This window comes from Dreissena polymorpha, chromosome 9 (genome assembly GCF_020536995.1).
Source record: "Dreissena polymorpha isolate Duluth1 chromosome 9, UMN_Dpol_1.0, whole genome shotgun sequence".
Lineage (NCBI taxonomy): Eukaryota > Metazoa > Mollusca > Bivalvia > Myida > Dreissenidae > Dreissena > Dreissena polymorpha.
In genome coordinates this window covers 58,364,421-58,383,196 of record NC_068363.1, presented here as the reverse complement: position 1 = coordinate 58,383,196, position 18,776 = coordinate 58,364,421, and the positions used below count along the sequence as shown (strand labels likewise).

The following is an 18,776-nucleotide window of genomic DNA, read 5'->3' as shown; positions in this document are numbered from 1 at the left end:
TAACAACATGGTATTGAAATGACATGCTTACTTACGGAATACCGTAAGTGACAGTGCGATAGTACGATTGCGTCAATGCGAGAATACGATGACGACAGTACGATGACTATCGCATTGTCGCCATCGTACTATTGCGTTGACGCATTGTCGCCATCGTACTATCGCGTTGATGCATTGTCGCTATGGTACTATCGCACTATCGCATCGTCGGCCCTCTGGATTGTAATGTGTAACCGCGATAGCCCTTACGATATTCCGTACTTACTGCAGTATTGGACATTGAGTTGGTGTATTGGACATCTGTTGTTTTATAATCTGGTGACATGTGCTCAGGAAACGCGTTGAGAGGATGTTGAGGTTGTGAACTACATACGGATCAATATACTCACGATAGATAGATGGGTAATGCATATTTAAAACGGACACTTCGCATCTGTACTTGGAAGTACAAACAGCTTAAATGGGTTTCCGATTTTACATGAAGTACGTATTTTGCAATGTTCGTGGTGTTAAATCGAATGAAATGAATTCATTTTGTACAAAGAAGATAACCTCACACAGACGTATTAAAAAGAACGGCATTATTTATGCAAATATTTTTTATGCATTTTGCTAAAAAGGACATGTATTATCAAAAAATATTTTGCCTAATGTAAATTTTCTACTTTAATATTTATTTAATCTGTTATTTATTTATTTTAGGAGTACAGCAAGCTTTTTAATCGTCATCTTTCTAATCTACTTTTTTACACGTGAAACTTGGTTTTTGATGAACGAGGTTTCAAGGACGAGGGCCGATGGTGGTGTGGATAGCAATGATTTAAAGCCTCTTCTGGATTCATTACATGCTGCGTTTGCAGAGCAAGGAGATTTGAAAGACACTAGCGAAGATACGACGGAGTTTCCTGTCGAGTCTAGTAGCAAAACGGAATCAATGGCCATTGTAGAGGCACAGAAAACAAATGTTTCAGCGTCATCTGTTCTTAGTCATCAACTTGGAAACGCGCAAAGATTTATGAAAAACAAAAACATTACCTTTTCGCAGAGTCCTTTAGAAAAGCATCACGTCGTGTTTCTTAAAGTTCACAAAACAGGAAGTTCCACTGTGCAGAATATATTTTTACGGTACGGATATCATAGAAAACTAACGTTTGTGTTGGCACATGATGACGTGAGTCTTGCGGAAACGAACTTTCCGAACGTCATTAGCTATCGGAATTCCCTTAATGGCAAGAATATCTGTCCACCACCACAAGGACAGCATTACGACATCCTTTGTTGTCACGTTATATATAATAAATATAACTTTTCTCAATACATGCCGTCAGATACGGTGTATATTGCAATAGTAAGAGATCCTATTACACGAGTTGAATCGGCCATTCGGTATTTCAACATGTACCCGAATGTCAACCTTGCGGATTTTGCTTTGGATCCTCTGAAATATGATACGACACCCCACTCAATGTCTAACAACAGAATGGCTTTCGAATTTGGATTCCCTCTTGAACTTTTTCCCAGAAGAAAAATAAGGATTCCGGATAAAGAAAAACGTGCTCAGGATTACATAAACGTAGTAATAAATGACTTCAGTCTTATAATGATAAACGAAAGAATGGACGAATCTGTTATTTTACTGAAGAGAATATTGGGTTGGTCGTTTAAGGACGTTGTTTATCAGAAACAAAATGTTGCGAAGAACAACAACAGAAGATTTACAGAGACGGATGTTGCAAATCTTGAAAAGCATCTGTATTTAGATACAGCATTGTATGTTCGGGCATTGGCAGAGTTTAATAAAAAGATAGCGAAAGCTGGTAAAGAGTTTCTGGACGAGGTAGAATATTTTAAAACAATTCAAAACAAAACTGCTGAATTTTGTTCTCGTAAAACATTTGGAGATTCACCGTTGAGGTTTGAAAAATCCCTATGGGATAATTCATTTGAAATTGATAAATCCGACTGTGACCTGTTCACTAAATTTGAAACCACATTCATACAAGACATACGAATGCAAATGTATGGGAAATTAAAGATTTAATGAGCATATGTAGAAACTGTACTGCTGATGTAAATATGTTTTAATTACATCTGGTTTAGACAATATTGTACAGCAGATATATTAGGACGTGTATACTTGATTTCATCTGAAACCTCGATGCATAATTATAATATCCTATATGAAACAATATGGAAACTATTTCATAGTATTCATAGTATACGTTTTACATGAAAAATATGATATCGTAGCAATTTCAATTGTTTGTCATATGAAAGACTGAATAAACAATTGTATGCAGTCCATTTACTGTAATTTAATTTAACATTAAAACTTCTTGTTTATGTTCATTTATTGTTTGAATTAACCTGGTATATATTTGTGTAAAATTAAGTCGACCGAAATTTTAATGCTTATCCGTTTGCTAAATACAATCAAAACAATACAAACGACAACAAAAAAACAGTCACACTAGCACAACTTAATTCACCCACGTCTCTCTTTGCCCAGAAGATGTAACAAAAAAAAAAAGAAAGAACCATTTACCTTTAACCGTGTTCTTCAATATGGGAAGCTAAAAAAACAAAACAACATTTGAGAAATCCAGATAAACATCTTTGCAACAGTCTTATTCACAGTGAATGTATGTTAAGCAAGTATTAGCTAAATGCTTTCTTCTTGAGAAGACTTGAGGGTTAATTACTCTTGCATCGCAGATAGTAGCCGTTTTTTTATGGTGAGACATTTCGGATTACCCAGCTAAGACGTGTATCAAGCGGTTGAATATTAACAATGCATCCGTATGGTTTAGGCGAGATTCGATGGCTATGTAGTAAAATTAACGAATGTTTGTTTTTACATGCATTTAATAAGCGGTGCATTTTCGTTCAAGTGAGTGCTACATTGTGCTTCTTGTATGAACTTTGTCCGTTCAATATATTTTATCATCTTCGTAAATAGGTGTGGTAAAGTCAAGGGCACTCCACGCCGTACAGAGTTTACAAGAAATAAAAACATATTACAACACATTTTCTTCGTTTTACCATCAGTAGCTCCCGTATGACAATATAAACGATTTCAATTAAGGAAATAATTGACAATATTCGACATATTACAATTACATGAAAAGATGCAACAATTGTTCCCATTTTCTATATTGACACATTAGTTCAATAGTTATTTTAATGTTTTACATATTAATGCAATTACAAGTACGATTTGGCTGCATTAAGAGTGTGTCTAGTTTGATTCATTTTGAATTTATAAATATTTTGATCAAAATGAAAATTAAGTTGTATTTACATGTCCCAGCATAAAGTTAAACATATTTAGACAATTCGAAATATGATAACATCAAATTCTGTTATTTACTGATTTACATGCATAGCATCCGAAACGATGTGTTAAAATACACATTCTGTTTGACAAAAGATACAGCTGGCTGAAGTGACGTATCCATTTTTTTTAATTAAAATAAGATTGAGCCTATGATTTTACGTACACTTCTGTATTGAAACCACATTAAATTAGTATCCTGTATAGTTATGAAGAGGTATATACAATTAAATCGTCATTATTTTGTTTCAATATAATTAAAATATTCGACTTTGTATCTGGCGAAGATTCATTTGGTCATTATATACAAACATTTATTATTATTTTTTTTTTATTATTCAATATAAGACATACAATGTATACATGTATATGATCATACAACAAAGTGATACTATGTAGCAGCAATTAATGTTCAAACATGTTATACAAGATATGCTAATATATTATATACAAACATAGATTTGTACCCTTTGTGTTTACTTAGACTTGAGGGAGTAAACGACTTTATAAAGCAACTTAACTCATTTATGCCTAGTGGACTCTCCTATCTTTCTAAATTGGATCAATTTATTTCCAAAATTAGGGATGTCTAGTATATTTATTTCTATATTTAGAACATTTCTTACAGAAATTCATTAAGCAAACAGCGAAGACCCAGATGAGACGCCGCATCATGCTGGCGTCTCATCTGAGTCTACGCTGTTTGCCACGGCCTTTTTTCTAGACGCTATGCATAAATGGGTTAAGTAGAGCTTCGTAGCTTAAAGGTCAATCTAACTGCGTTAATAATTCTTAAGACAGAAAGTAGTTTGGATTGAATTTATATACTTTGCAAACATAATCATGACTGTAATTCGCTACAAGTTAAGGTTTGTTCATAACATCTCCAACAAAATAGACGCCATTTTAAACCATTAGTTAAAAAATACCATTGTGTTACCAACTGGTATGGATGGGTTATATAGTTATTAAAAAATAACGTAAGAGTATCTTTCCAGCGTTCCTTTGTATATTTGTCATTAGATTTTAGAAAAGTGATTGCCACAGTTGCATAATGCTTGCAAATAAATCATAGTACACATGTATTAACAATATCTACCCATTTTTAATGTCTACCGATCTATGAGCACTTAAGTAAACTAACAAAATAAAAATGATCAATCATTTGTAAACCCTTTTCTGTGTATTCTTATATTAAAATGATTACTTAATTCGTGGCTTAATATCCACGTAAAAGTAAAAATGTACATTGGTCTCTGCAAATAAATTAATGTGGTTGATTTGTCAAACAAACAAAGAGACGATTTAATATCGGTTATGCTGAAGTTTTAATAAGTTTAATTTTTCCTATGGGTTTTAAAGTCCTTCTTTCCCAGTTGTTTGTAAGATTTGTATTTTAACAATTGTGCCAACATAATATAGTTATACAAGATAAGTATTGATGCAAAGCATCAAAGGGCGTCGGGAATTTAATTGTAAAAGGCACTCAATGATGTTACATGGAACGATTTTTTTTCTACTGTAAATATTAATATATTGGCCGATTATTTTAAACAAAACAGAAAAATATACTGGTATAACCATTATCTATAATTTTGTGTTATAACCCCCAAATTACCATTATTTATGATGTTGTGTTATAACCCTCAAATAACCATTATCTATGATTTTGTGTTGTAACCCCCAAATATTTCATAGTTCATTTTATTTACATTGGTTTCTTTTTTTTACTGGCATCCGTGTGCAGTTTTCATAAATGGAACAGAACTGTGTAGGTTTTAAAAAATCTGCTTCATCTTGTAAGCATAATTTCATATTTTTCTCAACTTCAAGGGGAGATGATTCTAAACTTATTCTTACGTTGCTCATTTACGATAGGGGTTGAGTACCCATTGATATGAAAACACTGTAAAAGTTTGAAACAAAATTGAATGAAAACTGTAAATTGCATAAAGAAGCTGCATTTCACAATACTTTGAAATTCAGTAAAAGATCATAATAGATTTATTGCTCCGATATTCATCGTTTTCAATAGGGTTCGAGTAATACTGATATAAAAACACTTAACAAGTTTGGAAATATTCAGACGAAAGTTGTGAAATCTTTTAAACAAGTGGAAATTGTTTATTTTGTCAAATTTAATAGAAAAAAATCTGGACTTATTGTCCCGATGTTTCTCATTTTAAATAAGGTTAAAATGCTCATTGATATGAAGACATTGTAAGTTTGGAAAGAATCTGATGAAAAATGTTGACATAATCACCAAACCAAGCAGTTTTTCACTTTTCTTTTTAAATTCAAAGAGACATAATTCTGGACATATGGTCCGATTTCGCTCATATAGAGTTTGGGTTGGGTCCTCATTTATAAAAAAAACCTGTGCAAGTTTGGGAACAATCGGATGAAAATTTTGGACTTCGAAAAACGATTTCAAAATTTCTCAAATTCTAAGAAAGTAACTATGGACGTAACGGTCGGATAATGCTAAAGGGCCCATACCACCTGGATACTAAAACGTGTCGCGCTTCGCGCTCTATATGTGGTTCTTAAAAGAAAACTCCGAGGAGTGCTTGACTCTAGGGAGACGGGTTGCTGGGACACAGCTCTTCCTTGATAAGCGGCTGCTTCTTTTATCGCAACTCATTGTTACAATCAATGATACGTGTCGCTCTTCGCGCTCTTTATGTGGTAGGGATAGTACTTAGGGCCTATGATAGACAACCATAAAAATACATGGATAATAGATGTGTTGTTTGCATTTATTTGTTTATATAAAAACACGTGCATTTTTTATAAGATATTAAGTGATGTAAGAAATTTAAATTAACGTTGTCACCACGCGGCATCCATTAATTTTAATAAAAATGTCCAATTGTAGTAAAATGGATTTTAAAATGTCTACATAAAATAAAGCTTCATTATATTTATTAACCTGACTGAAAAAAATTGTCATTCGTCGAACTGTTCCGTTTGTGCCGGAACCCGGGATTGAATCGGGGGCCTTTAGATGATTGTTGCAGTAAACAACTTCAGTCTAGCGCTCTCCCAACTGAGCTATTCCTGCTGACATCATCATCTAGTACTGCTATTAGGTGAAGTTGTGTATAGCGATCGTTATTATGTGTCTATTAATAAACTAATACATTGTACGTAGTTCGTACCACTACACCTTCCAATAAACTTGCTTGCGCGATAGGTCGTCAAATATCGTACTACATTGATTCTCCACTAAATAAGCAAATTAGAAAAACCACAAAATGAATATATTTTGATTATGTTTTGTTTTTATACAAAACCAGAAAGTTTCGCGTATTTGCCCAGTCCCTGTGATCGTCCCCCTGTGATCAGTTGTAGATCAGTTATTAATTAAAACAATTAGCTTTGCATTATTGGCAATAAATGTTGTAATAAATGTAATAGGCACAAATACAGTACTTATTTACACTAATTTACACAAAACATCACCACTATGCAAAATATTCTTAAAACAAAAATATATACATTGATCCGTAAAATAACTTCTCCTCCCATAAGCGAAAAAAAATGCATTACATACTAGTCGCCGCTCTCCAGAGTGACGCCAATAATTGTTTAAGGTCAATGCGAAATGTTAAGCAAAGCATGTCAACTGTCTTTGTGTTCAGATTTCATTTCTCTCTCGTTAAAATGGTTTCGGAGCTAAACGTATTTTTACCTTTTCAGACTACTTTTGTTTTATCCAGTTTTTAGTTTATTCGATTGCTTATCAATTTATCTCATTACAATGCACACAGAGCACATTTATATACAGTTATGAAAGCAACTATCTAGGTTTATAGTTTGAGGAAGGGCTAAATTTCCATGACCACATTATATCGTTTCATTTAGATCCTTGGTTGTTGACAGCAAAATTCCCTTACAAAAACGACATTGAAGGGAAAGTTTGTAAAAAAATGTGGTATCGACATTAAAAAAATATATGCTGTCATCGGAGTTATAGTTTGTTTCAATTTAAGAAAGAAGCATTATGGTAATGTTTCGTTTTTTATACGCATAATCCACGCACATTCTTGCTTATTGAGTCATTTGAAGGCAGCAGTGGTATTTTAAAGATCTTAAATGCACCGGTAAAATGGCACTATATTGCATAACGCCAACGTCTGTTATACAGATCACTAGCACAAGCGTTAAATTATTCTGGTTATTCTGGTCTACTATCTTTGTAAGGCATATACTAATTGGTTGTCTTAAAATTTGTAACATTTCTGATCGAAATATCGCTTAAATCTGACTGCTGCATCGTGTATGTTCACCCCATTGTGCATGCGCAGTGTGTATACTTCATTTTTGTTAACGATTATCTAGACTGTGTACTACACGATAAACGGTCTTGAGTCTTGTCAACAATATGGTTATTTCCTGAAACTTGTACTTATTGTATTTCTTCGTGGCTTATAAGATGTAATTACGTTGCTGTGGTGTAACCATTCAATTGAGTAATTTTATAATAAGCTTATTTTTCTCCTGTATTGCTTTTTTTTTAATTTGAAATTTGATGTTATGTGACACGATCGAAATTCGAATTCATTTGCAGAAAATGAGTGTGTATTTTAAAAATTCTGCTTTTTATTGTGTTTACGATCTTCCGTGAACTGTTTTTCTTGGCCTGGAGCGTAGCCCTAATGCCATAGTAATGATACAAATTTGTGAGCCTATCCGAAATTGCTGGCTGCCAAAAACCCAATTCCCAAAACTCCGATTTACCACTTAATTTATGCGCAATAAAAGTAGTTCTTCGCAGATCTCAATAACCCGACTTGTAAATACAGAACATCACTATATAACATGACAGTGTCATAAAAAGTGAATCAAATATATTATTGAAGTATTTGCTACGACGCAGTTTTTATTGTTAACATAGTCATGCGAGAATAAGTTCCTCACTTGACGGTCTAGGTCGCAAAGATACGAGTGTTTACGGGGACGGTAAGAATAATTTTTTTCTGAGACATTTTTTAAGACATTATATTTGGTATTTAAAAGCATATTTTAAAATATTGATATTTTATTTTGCGTTAACAAGACGTTCCAGAAAAAAAGAAAATGAACAAAAAACACATAACTATTCACGATCATTCTCGGAAATAGACGAAGTAACCGGATATGGTATTTCACTGCGCAGATCGAGCGCGCAAATCGAGCGCGAAAAGTTCTACGTGAGACAAAGTACACAATCTGTACACCGTTCTTTATCAGAGAAAGTGGATTTTCTTTTGTATACACATTACAAAGGAAGTTTGAGTTTTTTCCTCATCTGTTAATTATGTAATAGAAAGCTATTTTAGGCTATTGAAAGTGATTTATTTGACGTCAACAATAACAGTTTTTTGCGGTCATGTTTATGTTGTATATCTTCACCGCCTATGATGATGAACCTCTACCAGATCCGTAGCGTTGAACAAACGGTTATCGTTCCCACCACCAGTATCGTGAAGTCCTCCACCGTCTATGTACTCTGTAGTATGTACACAATCATTGTCTTTTCTTACCGTCTCTGAGGTTCTGCACTCAACCGCTAGCGTCAATCCGTATGCATCGGACCAAAGGAGAAATTCGGACAATATGTCCTAAATGCATTTAACGTCACACTTAATCTAGCCCCAGGCCTATAGCGTCTACAGCGCTTTGATTTATCATAAGTCAACATGCTTGGTAAACAGTATGTATATTTTTATTTATACATGTATATATATATACTGTTTACTAGGCATTATAAATATTTTAGATCTTGACTTATGATTAAAATAGTTATAAGAAAAAGTTAAAACCCTTAGGGAAGGGTGGGCATTTTGGAGCCACTTTGTCGGTCGCTCTGTCCTATTATTTTAATAGGTTGTAGACCGCGCGTCTTCCATATTCTTCAGGCGATTACAGTGAAATCATAAATATACCATTACCGTGACGTCTAGATATGGAAAGCATAATTTTAACCCCAGCGATATACTCACTCATGAGTTATTTGCCTAAAAGTAACTAACAAATATGTACGGTATAATTCACTTTGTGACAGAGCTCTAGTTGCGTACAGACACGTTATACATTTTTTATTCAAATAAAACGAAGCAGTTTCTTAATATTGGCATACTCATATAATTGAACTCGTTTGGAAGTTACAAAGACAAAAGTAGACAACTGTTTGTGTGATTTAGAAAATAAATATCTGTATATTCCTTCAGTATTACAAAAAATATTTTCGTTTGTTGACATCACTTAGAGATGAGAATGTTCACAACTTAACTAGGATATGTTAATGCCATAGCAAGACAATTTAAAAAAATATATTTATTGCACAATAACAGCACATTTATTAACTTAAGTTAAATAGTATTATACATAGTGGTACAGACATTCGGATAAGACATTATCATACAAAATATTTAACCGAATATTCATTCATATGTTTCTCTAAACATCATTACGAACATTCTGTTAAGTATAACATATGCTAATTTATAGATCTATTTTCGACTTGAATTATGCAAACACGACACACAGTTATTCACAACATATCGACATACATGCCAAACATTTGCTTGATACTAAAAAGCAACAACACTACACTTCGTCATTATAAATTACGAACTTCTATTTATAATATACAAATCACACCCTTAAAGCACGACACAAAAAGTGGACAATTAATCACCATTGTTAAACCACAAGAAACGTTTACTGTAAATTGACGTTCGTCGTATTCGCTCACCGGTAAAAGATAAAGTACGTATCTCATCCTAAATATCAATAAACACATTTTAATGAGAAAGAATTAAATATATGAACGAGAATTAATTTGAGCCCGGCGTTCGATTGGTTGCTAAAAACCTATTCATTTCAATTGCATATCGACATTTCACTCAATTAAACCTATTTGTGAAGCTGTTGTTTTTAATCGGATCTGAATATTTACAGTTCATCGGTTAAAATAAAGTGTACATTCCTCTAGCTGTTTCCATATAATTATAGTTTCACAGAGATCAAATTATACGTTAGTTGGCGAGAATAGATTATAAATGTTTTATCGCAAAGTTATATCATTCTTTCAAAGGTTTGCCGCCACATATAATGAGCAAAGTCAAACATTGATTAGTGATTACTTTTTCAGCACACGCCCTTGCCGTCTTTTGGCCATTGCCGCACGGCGTCTACGCGGGGGCACCATTGGTTTAACGCCAGAAGTTGAGTAGTCGCATGGGTTCGTTCTAGAACTGACGCAGCCTCTTCCCTGAAGATATCTCTCCCCTCGTCTGCATTGATACAACATCAGTTTGTTCTGGAAGCAAGCCGCGTATATGTGGCACGAGTGTAGGCATTGGACTACTTCTCCGTCCGTGCATGTTTTCAGCTGATCGCAAGGTTTGCTGACGACACATCCATGCCCTAAGCTGCAACCTAAAATGCAAAGACAAAATGTGACAGAATCGAAATAAAGCATATTGAATTAACGCATATAAAATCGTTTTTATGCACATGTAGCGCAGCAGATTTGTGATTTTACAACAGGCGCGGGTATACAATTTTGTAATGGGGCATTTTCGGGGATGGGTATTTTTAACCATAAACATCAGTTCAAAAAGTGGTTATGTGAACGATATACATTTTTAATGAGTGACACAACACATTCTGCTTGCAGCACTTTTATTTTATTTTTTTAATGTTTCTTTTGGTATGAACGGCCGACATTTAGGTGTCGTGTGTTTTTCCAAAGAAACATGTTTTTGAACGTTTTGAAATTAGAAACATATGCTAACTAACAATTTAATGTAAATTTACTTAAAGTGATCAAAAGGAGTCGAACATCGGCAGTTTCTAGGAGGGTTAGTCCAATTCGGTCTTCTTCGAATCTGCCGATTCAAAATATGCCACGATACTAAAATTTACAATCGTATGTTAAACATGACAAACCTGGCTGGGCTAGTGGTGATGGAGGATTCACCATAGGAGTTTTCACCGGATCTACAGATGGCCAGATCCAATCAGTACTGTAATCGCAGTAAAAGCTCATAATTATTGTCTCAGATTTCATCTGAGGGCAATCTTTTTCCGTTTCAAAGTCGAAAACGCCAAGAACAGCGTCTCCGAATGAATTTCCGAACTGAAGGGGGCGGCCACCAGTAACTTTAATTGCTCCAGAGCAAGGCCGGAAAATCTCTGTTCCCGGAACTTTGCACACCGGTTTGCAGACTCGTCCACAAGAATCTTGAGCGTGAAGCATTGCGACGGAAGAATCAGTTACCGTCATAGGTCGCCGGATGGCAATATAAGCGGTGGCGACGGTGATTGCAAGACGCTTGTCCATAATGGCATACTCTTTATAGACACCTTCGTAATTTAGGCCCACTGATTTTACATATATGGTGTTTGTGGGATCATTTGACTCAAGACAGGCGTCGTACGTTGCCGGTTCTTCCGGTCGGTTTCTAAGATATCTATTCATGTTGGTGTAAGCACTTGGAGAATAAATGTCCCCGCGAGTTTTCTGGAGCTTACCACCCTGCACAGGATAAGACCCATAACTTCTGTAATCAGGAGGGCGCCTAAGAATGAGTTTTATTGGTATATACACCCATTGTCCTATATCGCTTTTCCCATTCATACAGAATGTATTCTGCACGGGGCTTATAGGTTTCAGGACTTGATGCTCACCAATAATAACAGGTGGAGGGATTACATCGCATACTTGAGGTTTTGGTCTATTAATTTCGGCCTCGTACTCTTCTACTTCTTTAAGTGTTCGCGCTACACATCTGAATGGAGATTGGTTCACCTTCTTATCAGTGTTTTGTACACATTTCAAATATTTTGATCCACATCCACTTGAAGGATCAATACATGTTGGCGACGGAGCGTATTTAAACCATTCCGTTGTAAATATGTCACTCAAGCCATCGATGACGCGCAGATCGGAAAATCCCATTGCAGCCTCGGGAAGCTGTAGTTCATGTGAGCCCATTGTTGTCGGGTTCGTGGGATAATCTGTTTCTGGATCAACGCCAGCCGCTCTTTGATTATTCCTGAACTCTTCCCATACTTTGTCTACGAACGTATGGTGAAACCAGAAGACAGGATCATACACAGCCGACGCTAAAATTGCCATCTGACCATCGATCCATCGATGAATGCCATTGTGGTGGAACTCCCAGTCGTGGTCTATTTCGGAACTCTCACCACATATTTGTTCCAACCGGGTATGTTTTGTGATATTGTTCACCATGTCGTCGTTAAGTAGCGGCCCATCTGTGCCACAGTTTCGTGTAATTGCGCCTGTTGATGACTCCCATCCGGTCCCCATGAGTCCTCCTTTGGCCTCCCCTGTACACGAGCCCAACAACCGGTCGCTAAACAACGCCGTTGTCGTAGGGTTGTCGCCCATGTAGTAATCAAGTCTTGAGTCCCAGTACGGAATTGTCAGGTCGGCGAATTGGGGACCCTCCTCTCTTAACGAGTTCTCAAACCTAGAATGTTAAATTGTTGCTAAGTTAACCCTTTGCATCTGGATGTTACTTGACCTTTTACTCTACATGCACTGCATGTTATTTTGAGGCACATTATATAGTGATGAACATGCATTGTCACAGCTTTAGTTTTATTTACACGTTACTTTACCTAGTTATGTACATGTCATGTTATTTTTTAATTGTGTTTACACATAATTTTATTTAGTGATTTATGTGAATTGTTTCGGCTTTAAATGTTTTTAAACGTTACTCTCCATAATGATTAACATAAAATATATGTACTGCTTTAAATACAGAGTATTGCCCTATAATATTGATTATCATTATTTTGTTAAGTTCTTTTTCAAAAGACATCTTGTTCGACCAAATTCATGTGTATAATTGTATACATAAACATGCATGTAAATCACCATAGCATAGCACGTGTCTTACATGTAAATATACACTCGATGCCAGCCGTGAAAGTTACAACCACCATGAGCGGCAATGGATGTGATTCCCGTGTGCATCTCGGCCATGGCGTCATACTTGTTTGGAGCGATTGTCTAGAATATGAAACACAATATGCTTAATAATGGCAATAAACATCTGAAAGTGTTTAATATGGTTCTTGGTGATGTTTATTATTCAATACAACTTAAAAAGAAAACAAAGAAAACACAAAACGCATCTGAAAGAATTGACACAGAAAACAAAAACAAGAAACACACACACGCCAGCTCAATAAAACTGGGTTCATCCTTAAAGAAAAAACAAAGTTATTGGCCAAAAGACGAACAATAAATGATTCCCGACTAAAGCATTAAGCATCCATTTATGATGTCTACGAAGAAAGAAAAAAATCACCCCATAATTTACAAATACATGTTCATTTGAAATAACAATTTGTCAAACTGTACCATTGAGCGATCGTTTTGATCCGTTTAATAGGCTACATTCAACTTAGATTGATAACATTTACTTACCGTGTTCTTTTTGGCAAGATTAATGGCTTGAAACAGAAGATTTATTTCGTCGTCACTCATCATTCTTATTTCTTTCCTGAGTTTGGGGGTCCCAACCTGACGCTTCTTTCTGGCCGCCCTGTGTTTGACCATTTCGTGCCTCACACCTTGAAACAGGTGGTCAGCGTACGCTCTGCAATGTTTGAATTGAATTGTGTCGCGTCTTCAGAAAACTGGGCATAATGCATGTGCGTAAAGTGTCGTCCCAGATTAGCCTGTGTAGTCCGCACAGGCTAATAAGGGACGACACTTTCCGCCTAAACAAGATTTTTGGCAAGAAGGGACTTCCTTTAAACGAAAAATGCCATACAAGCGGAAAGTGTCGTCCCTGATTAGCCTGTGCGGACTGCACAGGCTCATCTGGGACGACACTTTCCGCACATGCATTATGCCCAGTTTCCCAGAACGCGACACAATTGAATGCGCGAACATGTATTGCTTTGAAATTCCCAAAATCACTATTAACTATTCAACATAACTGCAGTTCATAATATAACAACAATGTACATGTATGAATGCGCCACACCATATGACTAGCATCTATATTCAAATATTAAATCTTACTCAACGTGTGAATTACATTAATAACATCTGACAAATATTGTTTCAAGTTGTATATGTACATTACTCTCGCAACATACATCTGCAATTTTTTACCAAACAAAATCTCAAAGGCAATGTGATGTGGTTCACACACTTGTCCGATGTGGTGATATAGAACGTAAAATCAAAGGCAAGTTCAATATGAACACTACGGCGGAAGGACACTTACTTTGCAGAAGGCGGTGCACCTCGATTTATGTTGAGTTCCCGCGCTTTCATCCACATGTAGTTGTTATCACAGAAATGTTGAATAGCAGACGCCGGTGTCCGAGCAAGTGTTGTCCGTTTCTTGAACATGCCGTAGCACTGGGCCATGTGCAAGGGTGCATCTGAAGTTTCTACGACGGCGTGGACATAGGTAATGAGCACAGACAACAGAAACAGACACACAAATGCGGTATGCATCTGGAACTGAAATAAGTATAGTAAAATATTACACTGAATTGAAATAGGTTGTATTGGCATGTTCATTAACAGCTGTATGAATTTATTAAAGATTATATATAAGCTTTTAATGTAAAATATGTGAATCAATGAAACAATAAATCATTAAATCAATATCTTTATAAATAAATAAATAAATAAATGAATAAATAAACATTACCATTAATAGTGTATGTCCAAGTTTCAAGTATAAAAGACTTTAATGTTTTTAATTACACAAACTTAATGAATAGTCGATGCGTAGTTCTTATATAAACTGATTTTGCTTAAAAGGAGACTAATTCATACACGTTTAATCGACTGCTTACAAAAACGACACCTTTGTATGTCCTTACGTGAATCGATTTAAGAAAAATATCCAATCAAAATGCGTGCTATTATTGAGTCTATGTGACATTCAGGGTTTTCTGTAACGTTGTCGTCCTTTGTATATTCAAATGACAGGTGAAGTGCTCGCATGACGATAAAAGCGGTGGTGATTGATAGATGAATACCGCTGAACAGACGTCATAACGTAAGAGCATTTGTTTTGCCCAGCCGCACGCATCATTACGTCGAACTATTGTCACACACGTTCACGTCTACGTGCTGACAATTTGGAAAAATTCATGTTAAAAGTGTGTAAAGAATGCTTTTAAAATGTTAAGACGATTAGCAATTCTTCATTTGAAAAGATTTAATCAACTTAGAATGCACTATATCAATTCAAATGTCTTGGGCTTGTTAATATAAAATCATGCTCGTATCAAAAAGTCATTATTCATATATATTTTACATTCAAATGTTAAAAACATTTACATCATTTATAAAGAAGTCATGTGAATGATGATGATGAAGATGAAAAAGATGATAATGATGATGATGATGATGGTGGTGGTGGTTGCTGTGGTGATGATGATGAGGAGGATGATGATGGTGGTGATGATGATGATGATGATGATGATGATGATGATGATGATGATGATGATGATGATGATGATGATGATGAAAATGATGATGATGGTGGTGGTGGTGATTGTAGCGGTGATGATAATGATGATGATGAAGTTGATGGTGATGATGATGATGATGATGATGATGATGATGATGATGATGATGATAATAATGATGATGATTATGATGATGATGACGACGACGACGACGATGACGACGACGATGACGGCGGCGACGGCGGCGACGGCGGCGGCGGTGATGCTGATGCTGATGATGCTGATGATGATGATTGTTTTTAATTTTTGTTAGGCCTGCTGCTCTTTACTTATTATGTTCACTTTTAACAAGTCATATGATACATAAGTAATATATGGATTCATCATTGTGGTTTTGCAGTTGTTGTGTGTTTTTTTTTGTGTGTGTGTATGAAACGCACAGTTGCAATTTCCCCTTTAATTACCAAGGCAATTTAACAAGGTGCGGATAGGAAAATCCACTTACTTACTCACGTAAATGTGTAACAACATGTCATATAATCGATCTTCGGGAATGATATTAGCGGCAATGGTCACTGTCATTCCCGATCACCTGCGTACTACACCAAGACATTGATTTTCGCAAATACGCACCGAGAAAGTGGGGAGATTGCAATGTGTCAGTTAGTACTGCGTTTAACATGGTCGCTGATACGACTAAGTTAATGAAATAATAGGACTGTTAAAATAACTACTGTAATTACAATTGGTATAAACGGAAAGAAATCACAAACAATTCAGCCTGATGATAAAAAAGACAGGGGGAATGTTGGACCATCTGATGTCACGATCTTATAATTTAAAGAAAAGTATTTTGCAATCTAAGATTTATCAACATAAATGAAATTTCAATATACTTTCAAGTGTATGTGTAAACCAAATGTAAAAACAATGTGTGTTTGGCCGGAGCCAGAAATGAACAAGATACAGCATCAAGCCATGCTTGTTCCTCTTCGGTAAATAAAGATAAATACATTGAGGATCTACAATTCTTCGACAAGCGGCTGGAGTTGCAAACAATATACCATTCCATATTGCATTTGATTCCTAGCCACATAATTGACATGGCGATTTAGTTAGAAACGAGTGTTTCCCGTCATTTGTCAACTAACATAACGGAGTAAGCGGACATTGTGAGGTCACCTTAGAGTGAACAACAATTTAAGGTGTATTCAAATTGCAAAATCAATGACGAAAGAAGCTTTTCATGTACATGGAAAATGCATAGGGGAAGTTGTGTTTATAAAACAAGTTGTTAAAGCACTTATCATCGCAGAATACGTTTGTTTAACCAAAAATTAGATGGGACAGTGCTAAGTATTGAGAAATCGGCAAAAAATGTCTTGTACAGCTGTCGCAACTTAAATTTAGCTTAAGACAATGAAGCATGTAAATCAGTTTAGTTTGTTGTAAGTATATATCACATATCTTTACTATAAATAGTAACAAAATGACGTCGCGAGCGGGCCGTTATTCATATCTAGCGGGCCAATATAAATTATATCAGCCCTAGGGCCGATTTTTCATATCAGAAAAGAATGGGATCGCGCGGCTAATAGTAATACTGAACAATATGGCGTCTACATTCAGCCTTAGCCATAAAGAAGTAAAACATCATCTACTGGTCATTGTTCTACTCACCGAAGTTGTGTTATAACCATGTTTTTTTTCGTAAAATTTAATTTGCTTCCATGACGAAGTAAATTCTGGACACATTTCTTCATCGCCATCCATCTTTTCCATTTAAAAGGACTGGATGTAAGCAGGCAATTCTTTGAGGATAGACATTCTTTGATCGACTGACAAAGGAAGGGCGTATTCATCAAAGAAATTACCCTTTTAAATCAACATCGATTTCCTTCAAACAGTTAAAGAACCATTCACTGGTGCTTATCTTAAATTTAGGCATAATCCATCAATTGTTCAACAAAACATCGCGTTATTCGAGTCGACATTTTAACGAAATCGAAAATGCAGTCTCTCCAGTTTCATATCCCAACACTGTTATTCACATTCATAATATTATATTAATCCATTGTAAACACACACCCTATTCGTTCGATGCTTAACAAAATATTTAACTGTTAAATAAAACACTCCATGTCCGATTTGTTGTTGTTCTTAAATCCAGAGAGTCTAGCTAGGTAGTTTCGTCATTGAAATGACGTCACATGAGGTACGTTATAAACTGCGTAATCAATTGAGTGAAAATAAAAGTACGGAAAGCTGTTTCTGTATAAATGTTCGTGGAGGACCAAAATAGATTCTAGTATGATATGTGATATAAACGATAACACACGACAGAGCTGAAGGCCCTCGGGCCGTTATGTCGGCAGCGGGCCGATTATAGACGCCCGGCCCAGCTCTGCCGTGTGTTATTGTCTAAAAATAAGATGATAACAAATGGAGGATTGACAAAGTATGAAAATGTGGCCTTATGCAATCGAGTTTAATATAAAGCATACGCCCTTGAACAAGACTATTCGAAGAGAGCACTGTGTCCGCGACTAAATTAGTCTTACGTTTGCATTTAAATACTAAGGGCAAAATTTACCATAAATCAGTGTTCTCTTTCGACTATTATTTTCATGTTTTACATAAAGTTTGATATTAATACGTTTTAAACTTAAAAAAAACATCCTACGTTGTTACTTAAAACATAAGACATATTTGTCATCTAAACCTCCACGTCCACACGTACATTTTGTAATTCAAATGCAAAATGGGGTTTTCTTTGTCATAAAGTATATAATCAATGTCACATTCCCTTTACTAGTTCGCCGGTGTATAAAGAGGTGCTGCCTTTGTAACGTCTATAGTTTCTATATCATAAACGGATTTTAATTCATAAAATTTTATATATTCTCGAAATTTTAAAAACGCACATCGAATATAATATAGCATCAAGTCGATTGCAGGATAAACCAAA

The 18,776-nt window shown here is 35.4% G+C and overlaps 2 protein-coding genes across 2 annotated transcripts; one reads left to right on the top strand and one right to left on the bottom strand.

The window, feature by feature from the left end:
- The first annotated feature begins 164 nt into the window (after positions 1-164).
- LOC127843945 (galactose-3-O-sulfotransferase 3-like) lies at positions 165-2,349 on the top strand. Its single transcript, XM_052373851.1, has 2 exons — positions 165-483; positions 703-2,349. Exons 1-2 carry the CDS (start codon positions 461-463, stop codon positions 2,039-2,041), a joined length of 1,362 nt encoding a protein of 453 aa, XP_052229811.1. The 5' UTR covers positions 165-460; the 3' UTR covers positions 2,042-2,349.
- Positions 2,350-9,402: 7,053 nt separating this feature from the next.
- LOC127843940 (uncharacterized) lies at positions 9,403-17,678 on the bottom strand. Its single transcript, XM_052373845.1, has 6 exons — positions 17,489-17,678; positions 14,605-14,846; positions 13,794-13,965; positions 13,261-13,373; positions 11,276-12,825; positions 9,403-10,762 (listed from the first exon to the last, which is right to left on the bottom strand). Exons 1-6 carry the CDS (start codon positions 17,588-17,590, stop codon positions 10,464-10,466), a joined length of 2,478 nt encoding a protein of 825 aa, XP_052229805.1. The 5' UTR covers positions 17,591-17,678; the 3' UTR covers positions 9,403-10,463.
- Between the last annotated feature and the right edge of the window lie 1,098 nt (positions 17,679-18,776).

What these genes read in the sequence shown, in the direction of transcription:
- LOC127843940 (XM_052373845.1), bottom strand. Translation starts at nt 17,590, where the DNA reads ATGGAAAAGATGGATGGCGATGAAGAAATGTGTCCAGAATTTACTTCG. An exon ending in ATGGTTATAACACAACTTCG is followed by an intron (nt 14,847 to 17,488) that starts GTGAGTAGAACA and finishes TACTTATTTCAG; the next exon opens with TTCCAGATGCATACCGCATT. An exon ending in GGTGCACCGCCTTCTGCAAA is followed by an intron (nt 13,966 to 14,604) that starts GTAAGTGTCCTT and finishes CAAACATTGCAG; the next exon opens with AGCGTACGCTGACCACCTGT.
- LOC127843945 (XM_052373851.1), top strand. Translation starts at nt 461, where the DNA reads ATGGGTTTCCGATTTTACATGAA. An exon ending in GGTTTCCGATTTTACATGAA is followed by an intron (nt 484 to 702) that starts GTACGTATTTTG and finishes TATTTATTTTAG; the next exon opens with GAGTACAGCAAGCTTTTTAA.